General features: G+C 37.4%; 1 protein-coding gene across 2 annotated transcripts in view; it reads left to right on the forward strand.

The window, feature by feature from the left end:
* The window catches only part of Cntnap2 (contactin associated protein 2), a 2,078,180-nt gene that overhangs the window by 554,482 nt on the left and 1,499,753 nt on the right, over window positions 1-23,945 (forward strand). For both annotated transcript variants that reach the window (XR_005972587.1, XM_041635058.1), the window contains exon 2: window positions 6,344-6,454. Coding sequence is in view for 1 of the 2 variants with exons in the window: in XM_041635058.1 (XP_041490992.1) it covers window positions 6,344-6,454 (111 nt within the window). In the remaining variant the exon portion in view is untranslated. The remainder of the gene's footprint in view (window positions 1-6,343; window positions 6,455-23,945) is intronic.

The raw sequence follows: 23,945 nt of genomic DNA on the forward strand, positions 1-23,945 counted from the left end.
ATAGCACACAGGGAGACACTGTGGTGGAGAAGTAGCTGAGAGTTCTACATCTGGACCAAAGGCTACAAGAAGAGAGACACTGGGACAGCTTAGGCTTTTGAAAACCACAGCCCACCTCTCCTCCAACAAGGCTACACCTACTCGAAAGAGGCCACATCACCTAATCCCTATAAGACCAAGCATCTGCATTCCACTATATTAACCTATGCAGCCATTCCTATCAAAACATGGCACCAATCTAAGAAAACCCCTACTGCACAATGCTAAACAAACAAACAAAAGTGTCAGTTGGTCTAATTACTTCAGTATTTAAAGTAAATTATAGAAGTACTGAAGTAAGGGGCTGCAGAGATGGCTTAATAGTTAAAGGAAAATACTGTTCTTGTATGGGAATTTAGTTCAGTTCCCAAACCCATGTTTGGCAGCTCATAACTGCCTATAACTCAGCTCCAGAGTATAAGATGTCTCTTCTGACCTCCACAAACACCTCCAAGCATTTGCACACACAAAATACCCCCTGTGACCACACACACACGCACACACACACAATTAAAAATGAATCAATCTTTCTTAAAAGTTGTATTGAAAGAAGATATCATTTTACTTGTTGTAAAACTTACACATTTTAAAGGAAAATTCAACACTTAAATAGAAGAAAATACAAATTGTAGATTAAACTTTAACAAGATTTGGCCTATGGATATGATTATGCACAAGAAAAGTTCTTTGGGGATGAGGATTTCACAAGGACACGGGGAAGGAATGAGCTAAGTGTGTTTAGTTTTATATTATCACGCTAAAGCTAGCAAGGCTTGGAAGTGAGTAAACAGTGCCTAGTCAAATAAAGTGTGTCAAGAAAATAAGACAAAATATCAAGCTGTTAAATGTGCCATAGTGAAATATGTGTTCAATCAGCTGCTCAAGTTTATGGAATAAAAATAGTAGGTTATGTCATTGTTATAAAAAATTTCACTCTTTTACTTCTTTTCTCTCTTCCTTCATTTTTTGCTTCCTCTCTTTCTCCTGTCTTCCCTTCCTTCTTTCTAAAAAAAGAAATGGAGAGAAACAAAGACGTATATTCATGTGGATAAACTCTCTAAACTGTATAATAGATCCTGCCCAAGGCTTCTCTTAGCCAGTTTAATGCTACTAATAATTTACTAGAAAAAAACATTGAAAGACTGCATTAATTTCAGTGGTTACTAAAGAAGTACTTGGGTCATGACTTCAGTTTTTTTTTTTCATCTAACTCCTGAAGATGTCCATCAGAGTCAATGAAAAATCTGAATACTTCATTTGTCCCTAGAATATCTCACTGTCTTTGTAGTAATGAGTCTAGGCAAATAGAGCAGTCAAAAGCACAGCAAATAGCAGAGATGTCACGAGGAACGTGAAACAAGTGCATATAAAGGTGAAAGAAAAGACAACACAGACAGAATCAGAAACAGTAAACAAAATGTAACACTGAAACCCTGGGAAAGTATTGCAGAGCCTGAAATAGCATCAAAGACAGAAAACTCCCAATGGAATGGCAATCCTACTAAGAAAAACAGGAAGCAGAATCCACACATGGCTCCTTGTGGAATTCAAGACAGTTTTGATCTTATAGAGTAAGGCTGGAGCCTGGTGGATGGGAGGTGCAGTATTAGCTATTAAGAGGCCCAGCAAAAATTCTTCAACATCTCCCTACTGTGGAGGCGTTTTCATGAAACCCCAGTGCAGAGTAACAGTGTAGATGGGGCTGCTACAGCTTCACCTTCAGATTTAGAGATGTAGGGCACATGGAGAATGCTGGGGGATGCTTTCTAATGAGAATATACTTTTCCAAGTGATTGTCTTCCCTACATGTAAGTGAGGTGTGCACTGTCCAGAAGTCCCTGCTTAGTTCTAGTGTCTTGTCCCTTGTTCTTAAAGGCGATCTGGGGTGGCTGAACTTTGCCAACTTCTTCCTGTAACTATTGACAGCAAAGAGCATGCTCAGTCAGTAAAAAGCAACAACTACTTCCTATCTGTCTGCCAGCTATTTCCTCCATTTCATCCTGAGTTAGTGCTGCATTCGTACAGCTATTCTGCCTCCTGATTGACTGAAATTGTATGAAAATAAAACTCAAGGCCCATCTGCTCCTCTAGCTTTCATCCAAGATTTCCTGGAAGGAAAGCACTCTGGAGTTGAAAAATTCGCAATGTCTGCGTGACTGTAGAATCAGAGTGTGCATCCTCACACAGGAACTGCAATCCTGGGTTACCTCAGACCTCCCTTCACTTTTATTTATTACTCTACTAAGATGTTTGCCTTCTCTAGGGCTTTGCCGGATGCCCTACTGTTTTATAACTACTATATTGAAATACATTCCTTAGCCTAATAAGCAAGCCAAGCTTTTAGATGTTGCCACATGTCTTAATCATTATTGCAATCAGAATAAAAACAGACGGTTCATCATAACAGGCACTATGGCAATATACACAGGCCTGGGATGTAGCTTCAGCAATCAAGAGGGAATTGCATACCCACTGTGACTTCTGATGATGCTTAAGCTGTTTCATTTTTTTCTAGAATCTTCTATCCTTCTTTCCACCTATCTGCAGTTTTCCAGTTCTTCAGACCTTATTCTTTCTGGACAATGTAAATAGTCACTAGTCTTTCCTCTTCTGAATACCCCAGTGAGTGTCCAACTAGTTGGACAGTAAAGATCTCAACGTTACAGGTTTCCTGGCCTGTACTGAAACTCTCTGTCACTGTGTGAAAGCATCCATGGATACCGCATTATTAATTAAAGCTCTGTGCTAGCAACAATTCTTAGAAAAGAAAACTCAGATCTCTGTGAGTTCGAGACCAGCCTGGTCTACAAGAGCTAGTTCCAGGAGAGGTTCCAAAACCACAGAGAAACCCTGTCTCGAAAAACCAAAAAAAAAAAAAAAAAAAAAAAGAAAGAAAAAAAAAAAAAAGAAAACTCAGGCTTGATGTTGGCCTGTGGGTCAGAGTTCTGTACTGGAAATTCTCAACATTTTCTGGGCTTCATAGAAATGTAGCTAAATTTTCTCGTTATTGTGTTGAATATTAAAAATGGGATGAATTGGCATATTCATGGCCACACACTTCTAAAAGATCGGAGACTAAAAACTACTCACCTCCACATTTCTATCAATTGATTACATTCTACTCAACACAAAAGTACATACTAAATATTATTTTCATTCTACTCAACACAAAAGTACATACTAAATATTATTTTCATTCTACTCAACACAAAAGTACATACTAAATATTATTTTCATACTTCATGTTTAGTACTTTTATATAGGATCATCTACTAGTCATTCATGGAAAATGGAATAAGTAGACTTTGTTGCATGATATGTTTAAAACTGTATAAGGCAGGAATTAAGGCACCAAAATATTTGTAGTTAGTGTCATTTAGGAAAAAAATGTTTTGTCTAATGCTGAAGTTGTATATTGTGTGTGAATTAAGAAAACTGTGAAATTGCCAGTGCTTAAATTGTGACCATTCTACAGTTACCATTTACAGAAATAGTTTGTATGCAAACTTCTATTTTTCTTACTCCAATTCCATAATTAGAAGGATAATTATAGGATTTTAGTTGATGTTTTTAAATTTTAAAATGTATCTTAATCGATTTCCAAATTAATGAAACATAGTATTAAAATCAATTGCTACCAAAGCAATTTTTTAGGCTTTAAAAGTAAGTAATTTTGGTTTACATCTAAATTTTAATTGCATTAGCTAAGAAATCATTAAGAAATTGCTCTAGATGCCATTTTATTTCAATTACTGTAGCTATATATTAAGTTATTAAATACTTTCAAAAAACTTGTTGTTTATTGTTGTCAAGTATCTGAAGATAGGAAAGATCCTCCCAGAACAGTGATGTTGATTTTTCTATGCCTCAATTCCTCATCTTCTTCTGATCAATAACTACTCTGATGTTTCTTTTTTTTTTTTTGCTAATTTATTTATTTATTAAGGATTTCTGCCTCCTCCCCGCAACTGCTTCCCATTTCCCTCCCCCTCCCCCGCTCACCAAGGCCAGCTGGCCTAGGTCTGAAAAGCCTGGGATAAATCCGGACTAGCTGAACATAGCAGACAATGAGAAATACTGAGAACTCAAGAACAATGGCAGTGGGTTTTTGATCCTACTGCACGTACTGGCTTTGGGGGAGCCTAGGCAGTTTGGATGCTCACCTTAGGAGACCTGGGTAGAAGTGGGCAGTCCTTGGGCTTCCCACTGGTCAGGGAACTCTGATGTTTCTTTATCAGAGAGACTTTCCTTTAACAAACTTTCTAAAACAGCAGCTGCCCCTCCCCCAACCAACATCGAGCCCATGATCCTCCTTCCTCCTCAGTGTTTTTTTTTGTTTGTTTGTTTGTTTGTTTGTTTGTTTTTTTGGTTTTTCGAGACAGGGTTTCTCTGTGGTTTTGGAGCCTGTCCTGGAACTAGCTCTTTTAGACCAGGCTGGTCTCGAACTCACAAAGATCCGCCTGCCTCTGCTTCCTCCTCAGTGTTAATCACCAACTTAAACTTCTTGTTTACCATGTGGTTATTGGTCTAATTTTTGTCATGATGCCTTACCACTCTGAGGGGAAAATACTGTCCCTTCCTCTCGTCATCTTGCCACAACACCCTGTCTAATGCCAGTTTAAAGGCATGCGCTGACACAGCACCGATATGAGCCCATTTCTAACATGATGTGAACATCAGAAGGAACACTTCCAGGTTAGATGCAGGAGCTTTGCCAAAACTGATTCAAAATTAGACTCTAAGAATTAAAAACTGGAAATAAAAAAAGCATCTCTGTCTGGTTACAGCTAAATTTAATAGTACATTTTCACAGTAAACATAAAATCCACTCACATTGTATAGATTGTGAACACATTTCTTTTCACACATATTTTATGTTCATCTTTTCAATGTTTTCCATTGGATTTTCTGGGGAATCTAATCACACGCACCTGTCAGAGTTCCCAGAGGAAGCTAGAGAATAACTAAGAAAAATAAGACAGCATGTTGTGAGAAGAGGTTTGTTCACTTTGACTTCTAATTTTTAAACACTTGAATAGCGAAGTAGTACATGAGGATTCATTCCTCAGTGCCTGTAGGGATTTAACTTCACTTCAGTAAAAGCCCAACATAACTTGCTTATTCCCTGTATTGTGCAAGCTCTTTTTTTTTTCTTTCTGTTTATAAACATGAGACGTGAGAACCTTTCAAGAATGTGTTGCTCAATTCCCCATCTTATTAAACAAAACCCTAGGCAATGTGAGCATGTGTTAGGAATTAAAGACTACCTTTTGGAAAATCAGTTCTCTACCATCTAGCAGTTTAGCTCTCAATCACAGGAGTAACTTTCACATACACCATCAAAGATTTCACTCCCATAAGGACAACAATTTCGTAGGAGAGAAAGTTAGTTAAGCAATACAATGCATGGATTGCCTGTTGGTGCCAAGTGCTGGGAAGGACAGCAGGGCAAGAGTAGAGTGCTGAGGAGGTGACAACTCTGGCAGTCTCTAGGCATGCAAAGCGACATTGAACACAGACCTGGGAAAGGACTGGTATGAGACATGGAACATTTGGAATAGTAAATGTAAAGTCTCCTAGCAGTAAGTGGCCTGACATTGGAGGAAGAGGAAGGAGTCATGTGTCTAGAAGGTACTTGGAAAGGTGAGAGACCCACTGTAGGTTCTGGAGGACTTTAAAGTTCATTCCAAGTGACTGGAAGCAGATGTCGGAGCACACTATGACTTTGCCTTGAACCTTGGTGAAGTTGAGTCCCCTATAATTCTGGAGCAATGAATGGTTATTGTTCTGTGTTATCTCACTAGTCATGAAATTACTGGATTTTACCTGTGATCCTGAAAGACTAAATTTCAGTTACAGTCCTCTTAGAGCAAGGCTGTTGCTTCAGGATTAGACCAGAATGGTTTAAACTACTTTTGTAGTTTATCATAGTGGGTATAATTGAGATATGTAAATTATGATCATTGAAGTCTTTTTGGTGCATTTTAAAGACTAGCCTAATGAATAGTTGTTTTATTTTGTGTATACATGTGTGTGTGTGTGTGTGCATGTATACATACACATGTGTCTGCCATGGAAGCCAGAAAAAGGCATCAGATTTCCTGAACCTGTAGCTTGAGGTGTTTGTGACTTATCCCATATAACTGTTAGACATTGAATGTGAGTTGTTTGCCGGATTAGCAAGTACTTTTGACCACTAAGCCATGTTTCCATTCCCTTAGTAGTTATTTGAATAAGCACAAACCAGTCATTTTTTTGAAAGAACTTTAGTGAAGTTAGATTTTTCTATCTCTTCTTTTTCCAGAAAAGTGTGATGAACCACTCATCTCTGGGCTTTCCCATATGTTCTTCAGCAGCTCCTCCTCCTTGTCCAATAGCTATTCACCTGGCTATGCCAAGATCAACAAACGAGGAGGTAAGAGACACTTGATTCTTTTGTGGCTAGAAGCATGTTACACACCAGCGTTCTCTTTCTGATCTGGGTTTGCTCATTCAGGATGATGTTTTCTAGTTCCATCCATTTGCTTGCAAATTTCAAGGTGTCACTGTTTTTTTTACAGCTGAGTAATACTCTATTGTGTAAATGTACCACATTTTCTTTAACCATTGGTTGAGAGGCATCTAGATTGTTTCTAGGTTCTGGCTACTATGAATAATGCTATTATGAATATAGATAAGCAAATGTCCTTGTGGTATGTTTGTGCAAACCTTGGGTATATGCCCAAGAGTGGTATTGCTCAGGTACATAGATTCTCAATTTTCTGATAAATTGCCATACTGATTTCCAAAGCAGCTGTACAAGTTTGTATTCCCACCATCAATGGAGGAGTGTTCCCCTTACTGTACATCCTCTCCAGCATAATCTGTCATCAATGTTTTTGATCTTAGCCATTCTGACCAGTGTAAGATGATATTGCAGAATCATTTCTATTTGCAATTCCCTGATGACTAAGGGTATTGAGCAATTCCTTAAATGTATTTCATCCCTTTGAGTTTAACTTGTTGAAATTCTTCTATTGAGAATTCTCTGTTTAGATATGTATCCCATTTTTCAAATTGTTAGTTTAATATTTTGATGTCTAGTTTCTTTAGTTCTGATGTGGGATTCCCCTCTGTATGCCGTGAATACCATTGGTTAATAAAGAAACTGCCTTGGCCTGTTGATAGGACAGAACTTAGATAGGCATGGAAAACTAAGATGAATGGTGGGAAAAAGGGGGCAGAGTCAAGGAGAAGTGATGTAGCCCCGATGGAGAGAGATGCCAGAACTTTAGCTGGTAAGCCAAGCCACATGGCAATACACAGATTAATAGAAATGGGTTAAATTAATATGTAAGAGTTAGCCAATAAGAAGCCAAGCAGTGATTTAATTAATACAGTTTCTGTGTGATTATTTTGGGGCTAAAAGCCAGGAACTAACTGGCGGCCTCCTACAACATAGTTCTTTATATATTTTGAAGATCAACCAAAAACACATATGTACTTACTAATAAGCAGACGTTATATATAAAGCAAAAGATAACCATACTGCATCCCACAGTCCCAGAGAATCTAGGTAACAAGGCAGACCCTAAGAGGGACATGCATGAATCTAGCCTAGGAAGGGGAACTAGATAAGCTCTCCTGTGTATGCTGGGGGTGGAGGAGTAAGAGTGAAATGGAAGGGGTATAAAAACCTGAGGGAATGGGATGGTCAAGTTGAGGAAGGGAAAGAGAATGAAAATAAGGAAAGAAATATCTTGATAGAGTGAGACATTTGGGGATTAGGGAGAAAACTTGTGCTAGGGAAACAACCAGGAATTCACAAGAATGACCCCAGCTAAGACCCCTATCAATAATGGAGAGGATACCTGAACTGGGCTTCTCCTATAATCACACTGATGACGACCCTGATTGTCATCATAGTATCTTTGTCTAGCAGCTAAAAGAAGCAGATACAGAGATCCACAGTCAAGTACTGGGCTGAGCTCCTCAAGTCCAATTGAGCAAGGGAAGGATATGAGCAAGGGAGGGGTTCAAGATCATGATGGGAAAAACACAGAAACAGTTGACTCAGCTATTAGAAGCTCAAGGATTCGGGACTGACAGCTGGGGACCAGTGTGGGAGCAAATTGGCTTTCTGAATTGGATGACAGTTGTGTGGTGTGGTCTTTTTGTTTTGCCCCTGCCAGTGAATAAGAATTTATCCTTGGTGAATGAACTGGCTTTTTGAGGCCTATTCCCTATGGTGGGATACCATGCCCAAATTGATACGGGGGCAGGGAGAGGCTTGGTCCTGCTTCCACTTGATGTCCCATGCTTTGTTGACTCCTCAAGGGAGGTTTTACACTCCCATGTAAAAGGGAGAAATTCTAAAGGAGGTTGGAGAAGAGACAGGTATGGTAGAAGGGAAGGGAGGGGGAACTGTGGTTGGTATGTAAAATGAATAAAAAATTTAAAAAAAAAACACGTTACACTTGCTACTGATCATTACATATGCATTAACACAGCCAATATTACCAATCATGTAAACTCATGACTATCAGCCTGACTAAATGACCTACAAATACCATAAGTATCACTTATATCTATATCTATATCTATATCTATATCTATATCTATATCTATATAGTGACACACATATACGTACATACATACATACATACATACATACAAAGGAAAAAAGATAAGTCAATGTATATGACATTTGGAGTCATCTCTAGAAATATGTTCAAAATAACAAGCATTCTTAGTTAAAGAAATAGTTTTTTCACTCAAAAGTACTTAACCAAGTCAGGTATTTACAAAAATGACTCCAAATAAGTATCTATTTATATAAGTTAAAATACATTGCAAACTCCCTGATTTTTCCATGTATATTGATGTACTTGGTTTCATTTGCAAATATACGATAAAATGTATGACAATTTCCCAAACGTTTGGAATGCAATTTTGTTTTTAGAAGCGTGTGAAAAGCAGTTCTGCATTTATATTTCCAGAATCTGGAAATGCTGGTGAGTTCTCCTGGGTTCCAATAGTCCCAAATATTCCTGTCCTATTGTAAATTTCAGGTAGCAGTTAGCCACAGGCGTGTGTGGAATGTGCACATCACTTCCTTTCCTCAGCAGGTGTCCCAGGAATTCCTGCATCTGCAGCATCCATAGGTTTCCATTTCAGCTTCACTTAAGCAGCTGTTGCAATGTCTTCTCATGGCTTCCTTGCAGAGAATCCAACCCTGTCATGTTTGTTTGCTCTGTGGAGTTTTCTGGAAGATTGTTGCAAGCTTCCATTATCCTCTAACCCTTTTGCAGTGCACATCCACAAATTCAGCATACTATGATGGTACTAACAAGCTGTGTGCAAGCTGGAAGTGCACTTGGCACTGGACCACCTCTCCTTGGTGGCTTCTGTGCCTTGGCTGGTGAAGCTGGGAAATTATTTCTGTGGGTGGTTGTCTTTAAACAAAGAATCCCATCAGGGCTCTCTCCTTTCAAATAAATTTGCATTTTCACAAGATAAATCCTTGAGGTAGTTGAGTCTTTCCTCGGGGTGTCTTTATCATCACACAAGTGAAGTCTGTGGGACTTTTGCCTCAAGGCAGTGTACTCCCTAACAACTACAATGGCCTTTCTACACTTGCCTTTTCTACATCTTTAAACTTGCTCATTTTCCTTTCCTTTCTTAAGTGTGTAGTTTTCGATATTTCTCCTCTCTCCTCTGGCAGAGCTCAGAACAGTGAAGAGCAACCATTCTACAGCCTGGCACAACACTTTGTGTGAATTATCTCTGTAATTAAACAATCTAACAATCTCCTAAACAATGTTTCTTTTTTTTTTAATTCTATTTCCATCCTTTTCATGTAAAAAAAAATTAAACCTATTTGTGCTACTTTCTTAACAAAACTGCATATTTTATGTTTTTGGCTTAACCTACTACTTTTTCTCACTACAAACCTTAACAGGTACTGTGAGCAGAAACCATGACACAGCTGGAATATTATGCTATCCTGAACGCCCTTTCTCAGACTAATTACTGAAATTTTTGTCAGGTACCATGGCGGATGAGGAATGTAGGTAGGGAACAGAATATGCCATGTAGAAAGAACTTGAGTATGGAGAAGTTATTTAGAGGATATTGGGAGTGTATGGGGGAGGAGGGAGAAAGACAGAGATAGAGAGCCAGAGAGAAAGGGAAAAGGAGAAATGGAAAGAGGAAAAAAGAGAGAGACAGAGAGCTGCCTTTCAGAAGAACAAAAAGGAAGAGAGAGTGGAAGGGAGCTGAAATGAACTTGCCTCAGTGGGGTGAGAGGGAGACACACATGCGCACACACACACACACACACACAGAGAGAGAGAGAGAGAGAGAGAGAGAGAGAGAGAGAGAGAGAGAGAGACTGAGAGTGGGTGGGGCTTTGGAGCTTATCTCTTAAAGGGACAGGGTTCTGATTGAGTTTATCCTGCCAGATGACAGTGCAGGCCAGCATAATCCTAACATTCCCATCTTTCTCTTATCATCAAAAAGTGGGAAATTAAAGGAAATAGCAGGAGGGACAGGGAGTGGGGGGTGCTGGGTTCTCAAGACTGCTTCCTGCTGATTTGTGGGCATCAAAATTATGTGGGAGCTGAGGAAGTTAGGATGCTGCCTCATCCTGGGGTAGTTGGCTGTTTAGAGGATAAATTATAAAATAATTGCAGAAATCAGTAAACTGAACTGCAGGGGATTTGTGCAATTTACTAACACCATGTTCTGTGGAACCTTCTGGTGTCTCTTAGACCTGGCAAAGTACTGGCAGAGTAGACGACAAGATTAAGTTTAGGAAGAAAAAAAAATTACTTTAGGTCCTGGTGACTGAAGGAGAGGGTATCAGGACCAGGGAAAGGGAGAAAGTCTTGGGCTCTTAGGGTCTGGTAATTGAGAGAGGGGGCATCTGACCTGTTTAAACGGAATCCTCCAATTTGGTTCTCTGGAACTCACAATACATCTTTGAGTTTGTGAAAACATAAGTTTTAGACACATGCATTGTATAAATAGCAGTATATTTATTCCGGAAATGACTGTAACAGATGTTTTTGCACAGTGAAAAGTATCTTTTAGTTCTATGCCAGAAGAGAATTTAAAATATTGATCTTTCAATTATGGTAGTGGTAGTATTCTGCCAGAACTATATTAATAGCTTATCAGAATTTTTTGATTAATGTTAAGACTATTAATGGCAGCATAACGAGAGAGAAATCTGATAACTTACATTTGTATACCTTCAAACACTTTCTTAAACTCTGAAACATTCTTATCCTTAGACCTTAATAACTTGTAGGTACACACCTTAAGTCACTTTTTTCTTTTTGGCATACCGTACAACACCTTTTTGGACCCCGAAACATCTTTAGATTTTTATATCTTGAGCTTTGTATCTTAGTTATTTAAGTATGGTAAGGATGTTTTGTGATGTTGGACCTTTTAAAATGGCAATCCTCTCAGCCATCAAACTGAATCAGAGTTCTTGAGAAGGATAAAATTTTACCTGAGTAATTACCCTATTTAAAACCAACAGAAATCTTACTTGATTGGCTGCCTAGACAGTCACTACCCAGGGTCCTCCAGGGATGTTGAGGTCAGGGTCTTAAGGGCAGCATTTGCCTTCTGCTGTTAGCCAGTGGCCTGCCAGGCTTTGGAAGATCTTGTGGTTTAGAAGTCTGCAGGAATATCAGCCTACCTTGCCCTGGGCAACGAGGCAGTCGATTCCAGTTTTCCACTGTCCACTATCTGGAGATCTTCAACGGTTTAGATGAAAGTCAGTTCATCCCAGTGGTTAGCGCTTTCACTTGAAGTAGGGTGACATTTTTCAAAACACAGCAATAGAACAAACCAGATACACTGTCAAGATTAACAATGAGCCATATGCAGGACAGAATTGATATACCCCAACTTTTTTGGGGCTCCTTTTCATGGGATTTTAGAGGAGGAGCCGATGGGTTAGTATAAGTGATAACAAGGGTGGTTCTATTTTGATTGATGTATTGTTATATACTCACTTTTCTACTGTTCATTCCCTTTCCCATAATGCATCTGACTTTAATCATATTCATAGCCATTTATGGAGGGACATCAGTGGCAAATAGGTGATTCTCCCTTAAAATAGTAACTTGAAGGACACAGTTTGCTTCATTGTGCATATACCCAGCATTATTCCAGACTCATTTCTACTGGTTTCCGGATGTATTTTAAAAGAAGAAACAGGATTTTATAAAGGGTTTGGTAAGGAGACTGACTTTTTTTCGATTGTTTAAAGCAAATATAACAGCAACCTAATGTTTGCAATTATTGTATATTGCCAACGGGATGCTAAGCACATTTTATAAGAAGGAATTGTGAACATAGCGCACATAGGAAAAGGCGTCAAGGTGATAAGTGTATTTTTAGAAGAAAAATGTGTATATATAGCCCAAAACAAGTAGAATCCCCCATTGGGAAGCTATTCCCTATGCTCAACTGCCCCAGAGCTATAGCTATTGTTCTATGTGGGGACACAGTAACAATATTTTCCTGGAGATGCTGTTCCTCTGTGTCGGTAGACCTACTAGTGCCCGTTTGCTTAGTTTCTACTGTCCCAGACCCATCCAAGATGTCCAGAAATTGTAAGATTATTCACTATTCTTAACTTTTATTATTAAATTATTTCCTTAAATACTTGACATCAAGAGCAAAATTATGAAATACTTGAAATGCCTTTGTGAGTTTCTGCCTTGTGTTTGAAGCTTCCATTACATTGTAATTCCTTTTCTTTCCTCACTCTCCCACCCTTAGTAATTTTCTAAAGTTGCTTCTTTCTTTGCCACTTGCTGATAGCCCATTCTTACTTTAGTAAAAATTCACTGTTGAATTCACTGTTTGCCATTTCAGAGACAAACCTTTGAAGCAGAAAATTTGAAAGGACTGATTTTTTTAATGCAGAATTTCAAGCTACTTGAGATTCCTATTTTGGGTAGCTATGCTTCATCATTAACATGTCCTTCAGAATATTCCTACTGTTGCCTTCTCTGAACCCAGCAGAGCAGTAGCAAGAGGGTGGTTCAAACCAACCATGGATGAACATGGTGTTAGTAAATTGCACAAATCCCCTGCAGTTCAGTTTACTGATTTCTGCAATTATTTTATAATTTATCCTCTAACCCCAAAATTTTTGATAGTGAAACAGAGTACAATCTCTGATTACTATAGGATAATCCCTGAAAATCTGATCTCATTTGTTTTAAGGTTGAGTCACTTATACTGATTGACAGAGCTGTTGTGATGATTATAGGGAATAATCTATACACACTGTTGTTGCATTGAAACATTAGTCTTTTTCCCAGCAATTATCTCTAATTTTAAGAACAATACTATGAATAATAATTTCAAGTCAATGAGTGAATGGAATACACATCACTGCAGCAAAAATGCCTTGCTGAGAAATTATTGCTTGAACTTAAATATAATTTAAAATTTGAGTAGTTTTAATGATTTTTTGCATAATTGTACTATGAATTAAACTTAAGGTTTTTCAATATCCTTTTCACTTATTTCAATTCTGATAAAAGAAATATTCTAATCAATACACAAATTATCTATTATTATGTTAGTGTCACTTCAATTTGATATTTTTTAGAAAAATGGATGTTATAGAAATGCATGTCTATTAAGTTTATCCTCATTAAAAATAAGTACTTTTAGATATTATAGAAAATAATAGATGCCAACTTATTTTCTTACAAGATGTATGAACTGTGTTTAAATCTTTACTCTTGTGTTCAACTTTCCAACTGAGAGCAGCCGACCAATTTTATTGGAAAGTTTAATCTGTGCTCTCTCATTCTCCCCAAGAACCGAAGACTGAACTTGGAGCGCACGTGAGACAACAGATCGGCCACTAAGCTACATACCCAGACTTCCTCTTTTCTGATTTTTTTATATTTTTCAAGTTAGCACTTTGTCATCACTGGGAATTTTTCAAAAGTAAGAATACAATGCACGAAATATTTGCATCACTAATTATTTTTTCCAGTCATAGACATAGGAAGTGTATCAGTCAGCCAATGACTTGCATTTGGCTGATAGCTGCCATTTTCACTTCTCAATAATATTATTTATTTTCTTCCACAGAGATATATTTATGATGTTGGGGTTTCAATGCCTTGTTTTTTCTTAAGATTTAAAATAAATGTATGTGCGAGCATATACACATGTGTATATTTATGTATTGGTTTATACATATGATATCAGCACCTGCAGAGACTAGAAATGGGACATGGGTCACCTTGACATGGAGTTACAGTCAATTGTGAGCCACCCAGTGTGTGTTAACAATGGACATCAGGATGTCAGGAAGAGTAGTATATGCTATTCTCTGCTAAGTCATCTCCTAGTACCTTGATTTTATAGAGGCCTGGGCTAGACTGTTCACTGTATCCCATAGAGCTGTTTTCTACCTGTTTTTTTTTTCTGGAAAATCAGAATCTTCTTATTCCACAACATAGAATGCACTTTTGGTGTAAAGGGTTTTTCCATAAGTTTCCATTAAACAGTGTGCACACAGCAAGGCTTTAGATGAGGCTGTACTTAATATCCATAGACATAAAACACATTTACAGAGTTCACCATAATGACTGAGGAAACTCTCTCTATAAAGCCTCTAATAATTGGTGTCATGATTTGAAGTTTATCAAAGTAAATGCATTAATTAGAAAATATAATTAGATGAACTTTCTGGTAAATTATTTTTAGGAAATATCTATTTTCCTATTTTTGTGGCAAATTATAGATACTTGAATATTTGTCACTAATCACATCTGTAAGTGACTGAGGACCACTGTAACATGGTTGCATCATTGTGGCTATCTTTGAAAGGCTTAAGGCTGTGATCTTTCCATCATCGTACATAGATCACGCCATAGTTCATTATCTAAACCAGTGCCATGTCATGAACTCTCATGCATGATATCATGCTTTGTAATTTTACTTTAAGCTCAAAACTTAAAAGAATTTTGTTTCTGTCCCATCAAAATTTAGGATATAGTATGTAATGGGATAACTTCACACTAACTTAACAAACAAATATATTTAAGTGCTTGCTGACATTGAAGGAACTGAATAAATACATCTTACAGATTTATCAATAAGAACTTAGATCTCTATTTTACACATTTCACCTTTGTTCGATTGCCAAATTACTTCAGAAATGAGAAACCGAGTAAAAGACTTGCTGGATTCTATCATGTATGAACATTTACTGCCTGTGGTCAAATTTTACCATAACTCCCGCATGGTCAATGTCCTTGACACTTTGGCCTGTATCTTCTATTTTGCCAAGAAAATAGCTAGTTATTTATATGAACATCTTCACCCAATGACATTTTGCCAAATTGCATTTTCCCTTTATATCTCTTCCAAAACATGTGAAATTATATGATTTAGAAGTTATCTTTTTATTCTTTTTATATTTACAAATTTTGACCATAGAAAAAGATTTTGTACTCGTTGCTGTCTTCCTTTGGGAAGTAGAAAATTTATGGGAATATTTGTACAATGTCAAAATACTCATTTTAAAATAGAACTTGCACATACTCAAATCACTTTTTCCAATATTATACATATGAATGGTTCACCATGAATAATTTCTGAGTTAATTAATAAACACACTGAATATTAATTATTTTATATATTACTGTGCCATTTTGAATGTTCAAATGCTCATTGATCCTATGTAGGGATAAATTGTGTTGCTAATATTTTCTTGTTCCTAACAAGATTTTATGACCTGGGTCACTGACATGACCAACTGATACCCAGATTATAACAAAGAATGAGTAAAAATGGCAAACATAATTATCATCATTTAAAAATTCCTAAACAAATAAACAGTTAGGACAGTCCACACATGAAACCTGGTATTATCAGTCTATGAATGCTTTTATGGTAATGAGCAGGAATGATGGTGACCCTCTAAGGCATGCTGAGTGGGCAAAGCATATGTAAGACCTCTTGATCACACTGTGAGGAAAGAGGACACATTCCATCTTTGTTTATCACTCTGACTGGTTTATCTGTGTCCAGTAGACTATCAGGGCACAGAGACTAAAAGGAAAGGATTGCCTTCCAGGGCAGGAGAAGCTCACATTTAATGGTTCTAAAGACCCCACCAGTTAAAAGGGCCTCAGCTTATAAAACAGCCCTGGTCAAAGTGCATAGTGTTTTCAGAAATAGGATCTTCAACCTCTAGGAAGCAACCAAGGGAAAGATCAGTAACCTCTATTGTTTTCAGAGTCCCAGGATTCCCATAGATATCTACAAAACATGGTATATCAAGTTGTAAGACTAAGCACCTTGCCTTGAATTAAGGCTTGACAAGGCAACCTAGTATGAGGAATAGGGTCCCAAAAGCCAGTAAAAGAGTCATAGACAATCCCTGTGCCTACTGTTAAGGGTTGCCTAAGAAGACCAGTCTATATAACTGCCAGATATATGCAGAAGGCCTAAGTCAGTTCCATACAGGCTCCACGGTTGTCAATTTATTCTCTGTGAGCTCCTATGAGTATAGTTGATTTTGTTGGTTTTCTTGTGATGTTCTTGACCCCTCTGGATCCTGAAAGTCTTTCTCTTTGTCAGGATTCCCCGACCTCAGTCTAATGCTTGACTGTGGGTTTCTGCATTTGTTTCCAGAAGTTGCTGGATGAATCCTCTCTGATGATTATTGAGCTAGGAACCAATTTATGAGTATAGCAGAATATCATTAGGCACAATTAGTGTCATTTTTTTCCTTCAGTCATGTGTGATTCTATTTTAAGTGTGGGTCTTGGCTCTGTAGGCAGTGTCAGTGCTGGGCTTACTCCAATGGCATTGAGCCTCAGGCTGGACCAGTCTTTGACTGGCCATTCCTCAGTCTCTACACCACCTTTACTCCAACACATCCTACAGGCAGGGCAGTGACTGGATTGGTGTCCCAATCCCTTCTCTAGAAGTCTTCCCTGGTTACAGATGATCAGCTCTGGTTGTTGTATCCACTGTTGTTAGGGGTCTTAGCTAGGGTCATCCTTGAAGATTCCTGGGAATTTTCATTGCTCCAGATTTTACTTGACTCAGAAATGCCCACCATTTCTTGGCATATCTTTCAGTATTCTTTGCCCCCATCCACCATGACCTGATTCCTCATTGTTCCTACCTCCAGTTCACACCAGATATCTTCTATTTTCCCTTCCCAGGGAGATCCATGCATCCCACCCCCCCTTGTTACCTGGCATCTCTGGGTCTGTGTATTGTAGCATGGTCATCCTTTACTTTACAGCTAATATCCACCTACAAGTGAGGACATATCATGTTTGACTTTCTGGGTCTGAGTTACCCAAATCATGATGAAATTTTCTAGTTCCACCTATTGCACTGAAGCCTTTTTTCTAACCATGAAGATTTCATTTGAATCTGACCTGAAAGTCTCCTCTCTAAAAATTACTTTTCATGCTAACAAAAGGTATGACAAGCTGGTAAAGAGGAGAAAAAAGCAATAGTCTTACCCAGCTGTCATATCTCTGAACCACAACAAAAACCATTCTTGCACGACACTCCTAAAGACACAATAGTGGCACTCATTACTTGGCTGCAGTCAACAGCCATTTAATTGAACTTAAGACCCATTCAACAGAAGAAAAATCCTGTGCTATACTTGAAACCTAGCAAACTAACTGCGGCCAATGAAGACATGGGTCTCAGAAGAGAAATTATCACTGCCATTTTATTAGACAAGAATAATTCCCAACTGATTCCTAAATACTTATCTTTCTCCCCACATCTGAGGAGCTCTCAAGCTTTACCAAAGAAACTGCTTTTTATAGCAGATGGAGCCCATTACAGAATGCCATAATTGTTGGAAATAAAGACAACAACTGATTGTGTAGAGTCCAGACAAAAGTGGAAAAATATTAAACCTAAGTCCTACACATAAGGCTCAGGGCACATCATGGAAGAAGTGGTGGGATGCTTCTAAGAGACAAAGGACTAAGGAGTATGTGGTTGGAATCTGTCCTATAGAAATGACAGGCAAACTATACCATGATACTGAAAAAATATGATTGTCTGAAAAAAAAAAGACCTAAACATCAACAGGAGTCACCAACAGGCTAACACGAGAAAGGGAAATCTCAGAGGGCTTAACCCATAAACAAAGAACTACAGGCACTTAATGACTTCTGAAAGGAGGAAAATAAGTCTTCCCTGGGGATGAGACCCCTATTTGTGATCCAACACCAACTGTACAACACTGAAATCATGTACATACATGCAACACTAAAAGGACTAAGCAGGTTGTATTAATATATTTAAGCCTTTATTCAAATATATACATCAATAATATTTTTAAAAAGAGACCAGAAATTTGAGAAAGAATAAACAAGCTAACACTAGAGGAGTTGGATGGGGAGGCAATCTCTAACACTACAATTTCTATCCACTACTAAATGAGCATCTCCTTTCTTCAACAAATATTTTCTCCAATTAAAGAACATTTCATGTTTTGTCTTCACTTTCCATATTTTATTTATCAAGACGACAGTGAGGATTTCATCAATTAATGCCTTTATTGGCATCCTGCGTAATTCATGCTGACCAGCATTAAGAGCATCTGTTTAATGCCTTTACAAACTAATGCATGTTTGTAGACATTCTATAAAAGAATTTTAAAAATAGAAAGTGAAGAAAAGAAGGTATATTCTCTTGTCTGTATCCCTGCTTTCTAGAACTAATTATTAAAATGCCTTTACTAGCAATTCGAAGCATTCTACCCTTGGTTAGCTTCTTATACTATATTCTGAAAATGAGAGTTATCTATTCATCTTGTTTTAAAATCAAGACTCTCTCTCTCTCCCCGTATATGTGTTTGGTGGAAGTACTGCATATGACAAACCGTAACACTTAAGACATCTCATGCTTATTCTCACGTTTATTATGGTTTCCTCTATAACATTAATATGTAAACACAGAATGAGAAACTTAGTTGTCAACTTTTTACTAAAAGGCAACTTTTCTTCCTGTTTTACTTGTAGTCTGTGTTATGTGTTTTCATTTTGTTTTGTTTTTATTCTCAGGGGCTTCTAAATTTTGCTATGTTTCCATTTTCTCTTTTGAAACTAAGGAGAATGCTCATTGAGCGGATGGTCTTTTTTTCTAAATTGAAATGTTATCTCAGCACTTGCAGCCAGTGAGACAGTCCCATCTCCAGGGTAGGTTAGTTAGATTGTATTAAAAAGTGTGTACTAAGCAAACATATGATGAGACATACTTTTTAGGTTTTTTTTCCAACCAGTTTTTGGGGGACACATTTGTTTTTAAATGAACAATTGTCTTTTATTTTCTCTTTTCTTTTTCTTCTCAACATTTTGCTTTGAATCCTTGGGAAACCTTATTGAATTTAATGTTGAGGTAATAAAAGGCATAGTTTACCCCCCCACACACACACACCTTTTCTCTTAAGTTGAAGCTGAGCCATGTGTTGCTGTGCTAAATGATTTCCATGGATTAGAAAGGACTGGTGAGACAAAGAACTCATCCTTTTACATTTTGATAAGATTCTGCACTTCTATGGGATCACATAGAAGACACATTAAGATACTTAAAGTTCCACTATCAAAAGAAGAAACAAAGAGAACAAAAATATCTCCCAACAGAAAGGAAGTAAAGGTTGGAGAAATGTCCAAAGGAGGCTGAAAAACCCAAAGGTATCACCATTGTGCCCTCCCAGTCTGTAACATTGTCTTAGTCCTCTACATTCAGTCCTACGAGTTACTTGCTGCAACCAGGATTGCCTTTTAGGTAAGCCAACCTTCATACATCACCTGACTTTTCAAGCCTTTATCCCTTCCAAAAGTTATCACCAATGGCTAGCCTAGGCATGTCATCATTTCAAGACATGGCATGCATGACATAGTTTGTTTTCTTCTATGCTAGAACTCTCTGAAGAGTATTATGTTAGATCTTTCTATGAAGTATTGGCATATAAATTTGTTCATCTGACCCTATGAGCTGGCAGGTAGCATGCTGTATTTCATGTATTCCTGTGCACCCAACATGTAGGAGGCCATTGTGAATTCCTATACTCTTATGTACCAAAATAAAGGTTTGCAAGTAGACATTATTTTGTCTGACTCCTGCATAAACCATATAAAAGAACTTAAAAGCAAAATAACACTGTTTAATCAGTTCAAGAAATCTTGAGATTTCTTCCTGAGGTCTTAACTGAAAAAAAAAAAGGAATCAGATATAATTATTTGAAATGAAGGCACTTGACATCCAAATCATTCTGTGTGCTCTGCACATGCCCACAGAACTGTCTCTCCATGTCAGAGCCTCACTTTAGAGCAATCATAATCCTATCAGGGTGGGCTGTACAAAATACTGAAGGTCCTCTTTGTTTTAGAACAGAAAGACACATTTCTTCACTTTATTCCTGAAAAATAGATAATGACTAGGTTTTCATTCACAATGACTTTGTGGTTCTGTGTGCTCTGTTTTAAATAATCAGAAAGTAAAATGCAGTCTTATAACTGTTTATGAATAGTATTGTCCTCTTTCAGGTCAAGCCTTCATCTTCTTTACATTGCACTTCCAGAAAAAGCTGGAGTCCTTCAACCTTACCTCTGCATTTACATTGATGCGAAATTGTAGACATAAGGTGATCTGACGAATAGATGAGTGGTTTTTTTTGCTCCACATTCTCATCAGAAAGAGCTGTCATTGGTTTCACTGATGTTGGCTATTTTAACTTGTGTAAAATGGAAACTCAAGGTAGTTTTGATTTGAATTTCCCTGGTAATAGAAAATATTGATTTCTTTGTAGGAAGAGGGCTGTTTGTTTGTCCCGGCCACTTAGCCCCAAAATTATCATGCAGAAACTTTATTCATTAAATCATTGCTTACCCTATTGGCTCTAGCTTCTTAATGGCTCACTCTTACATATTAATTTAATCCATTTCTATTATTCTGTGTATTGCCACGTGGCTGAGGCTTGCAGGCTAAAGTTCTGGTGTCTGTCTCTGGCAAGGCTACATGGCTTCTCTTCCTGCCTTCCTTCTCCCAGCATTCCATTTAGTTTTCCCCATCTACCTAAGAATGTTTTGTCTAGTGCATATTTCTGGCTTCTTTATAAAAATAAAATAAAACAAGTGTCTATGTGTTGTAGATTAATATTTGGGCCTTCAATTTGATCCAATTGATATATTTTTTCTGCTGTAATGCCAACATTATGCTTTTATTATTATTATATCATTGCAGCACAGTTTGAGATCAGGAATGATAATACTCCCAACAGTCTTTTTATTATTCACGGGTGTTTTAGCTATCCTGAGTTTTAGTGTGTGTCTGTGTGTGTGTGTGTGTGTGTGTGTGTGTGTATTTCCTTATAAATTTGAAAACTGTCTTTTCAAGGTTTGTGAATAATTGTATTGGATCTTTGATGGGGATTTCATTGAATCTGTAAATTGCATTAGATAAAATGGCCATTGTTTCAATATTGATCCTACTGATCCATGAGAAGAAGAAGAGATCTTTTCATCTTCTGATATCTTAATTTCTGTCTTAAGCTTTATATTATGCAAATTTTTCACTTGTTTGGTTAGAGTCACCCTCAAGACATTTTTGAGGTTATTGTGAATGGTATCATTTTCTTGATTTTTTTCTCTGCTTTTCACTTGTGTATAGGAAGGCTATTGATTTTTATGTATTAATTTTGTCTCTTGCTACTGTGCTGAGACTGTTTATTAGCTGTGGGAGTTACCAGGTGGAATTTTTAAAATCATTTTTGTATACAATCATATTACCAGCAAATAATAAAGAAACTATGACTTCTTTCCTTTCTATTTGTATCCCTTCTATCTGCTTCACTGTCTTACTGCTCTAGCTAAGACTTCAAGTACTGCATTGGATGGATATGAAGAAAGTGGACAACCTAGTCTTGTTCCTGATTTTAGTGGAATAGCTGTGAGTTGCTCTCCACTGGTGTTGGGACTTATTATTCTTTAGTACTTGGATAATGAGAGTTTGGTGGAAAGAAACAGATTAGGCTACTAGTCTTCCTCCCTGTGTTTCTTGTAGTCCTGGGTCAGAGCAGAAAATGCATGCTATCAGAGAATGTATGCCCCCAGAGATAAGACAGAGAGAAGTCTGCTTTGCTGTGGTGTCACAGTATTATGATCTCTATAAAACTTTTTTTTTCTATTAAAATGACAGACATTTAGAAAAGCATCGGTTTTCCTTGGTCCATAATATGGCAATGTTCACTGAAGACCTATGCACTGTCAGTCAGGTGTCTCCTTAAAACCCAGAACTTACAGACAAAAGTTATTGTCCCTCCCAGTCCCGCAGCTGTTCAATCCCAAAGAAACATACAGGCTTAAATTAATTATAAACTCTTTGACCTATTAGCTCAGGCTTATTATTAACTAGCTCTTATAACTAAAATTACCCCACAATTCTTATCTATGTTAGCCACGTGGCTTGGTACCCTTTCTCAGTGCAGCGTTTTCATCTTGCTTCCTCCGTATCTGGGTGGCAATGGCAGCCCAAGCATTTCCTATTCCTAGAATTCTCTTAGTCTGATGTCTCCACTTATACTTCCTGCCTGGCTACCTGCCAATCAGCGTTTTATTAAGCCTACACAAGTGACGACAAATCTTAACAAGGTATAAGAGCATTATCCCACAGCATCAATTTCTTGAATATGAACAACTTAAATTCAAATAAAATTTTCAGAGACTGAAATATAAAATGCTGTGGTTTTATTTAGGTATTTTCGATTAATTTAGATTTGGAATGACTTTGTCCTCATGCATGGGGATCTCTGTCATATTTTTTGTTTGGAATATTTAGCTGGAATAGAAAATGCACAGTGAGATACATTCCTTCAGCAGCTCCAAAGCTCTATCATGTTCGACCAGGGGAATCACAGAACACAGGGATGGGAAACAGAAAACTCTGGTGTTGAATGATTGCAGAGCTATTCAGTGCTGGATGGAACCATGTACTTAATCGAGTCAGGCACCTCAATTAGATAGCCCTTTCAAAAACACTTTTGTAATTCTGAGTTATTCGGGCTGGAAGAGAACATCAGCAATCTTTTTTAGTTTCTCTTTATTACTAGGATTCCTATATATAAAGGGAAGAACAAAAAGTAGTTTTAAAAAACTGCCTTTAAATCTGATTTTTTTTTCATTTTAAGTAAAACAACTTCAACAAAACAAGGCACATGGCTGAACCAGCACTTTTAACTGTGTCTTATCAAATAAGCAATCTAAAAGAAAAAAAATGTTTAAGACCAATTCCACTAGAGTAGAATTACTGACAAAGATATGCATATCCATTCTTCCAGTGGTAACCTCTGAAATTTGTCTAATATAAAAGAATAATTACCAGGATCTGAAATAACCTAATGGGAAAGACTATATATTAAATTAATCCTGGAAATGTTACTCAGGTTAGACAAATAAGGAGTCTGGTCATTCAATAGGCAGGCATTGAGCTGAGATCTCCCAACACTACAGGTTCATCTTTATGTGAGATTTAAGCACCTGATAAGGTAACAGAAAGAGGCATGTAGAAATGCTTGGATAAAATTATAACCGCAAGAACTATTATTTGTCTGTAGAATATTTATCTCTGGCTCCAAATATGATCAATTTTCTAGTAGTATCTGAGTTTTAACCAGCAAGGGTCAGGTAGTATCCTCAAGGTTATTTGGAGAGCATCAATAACTTTGTAGTGTTTTCTACTTTATGTTCATGGCACCTTGTAGTCTACCGCATACTATACCATAAACATGAAAGATTCAGTATTTATATTTTAAGAAAGATGAAATAGATTTTGTTTACCCATGTTTATCAAAAGATAGTCATTTTATATGTAAATAATGTGAG

This window comes from Microtus oregoni, unplaced genomic scaffold (assembly GCF_018167655.1).
Source record: "Microtus oregoni isolate MIOR12 unplaced genomic scaffold, Mior012 000046F_ref0000063, whole genome shotgun sequence".
In the NCBI taxonomy this organism is placed as follows: Eukaryota; Metazoa; Chordata; class Mammalia; order Rodentia; family Cricetidae; genus Microtus; species Microtus oregoni.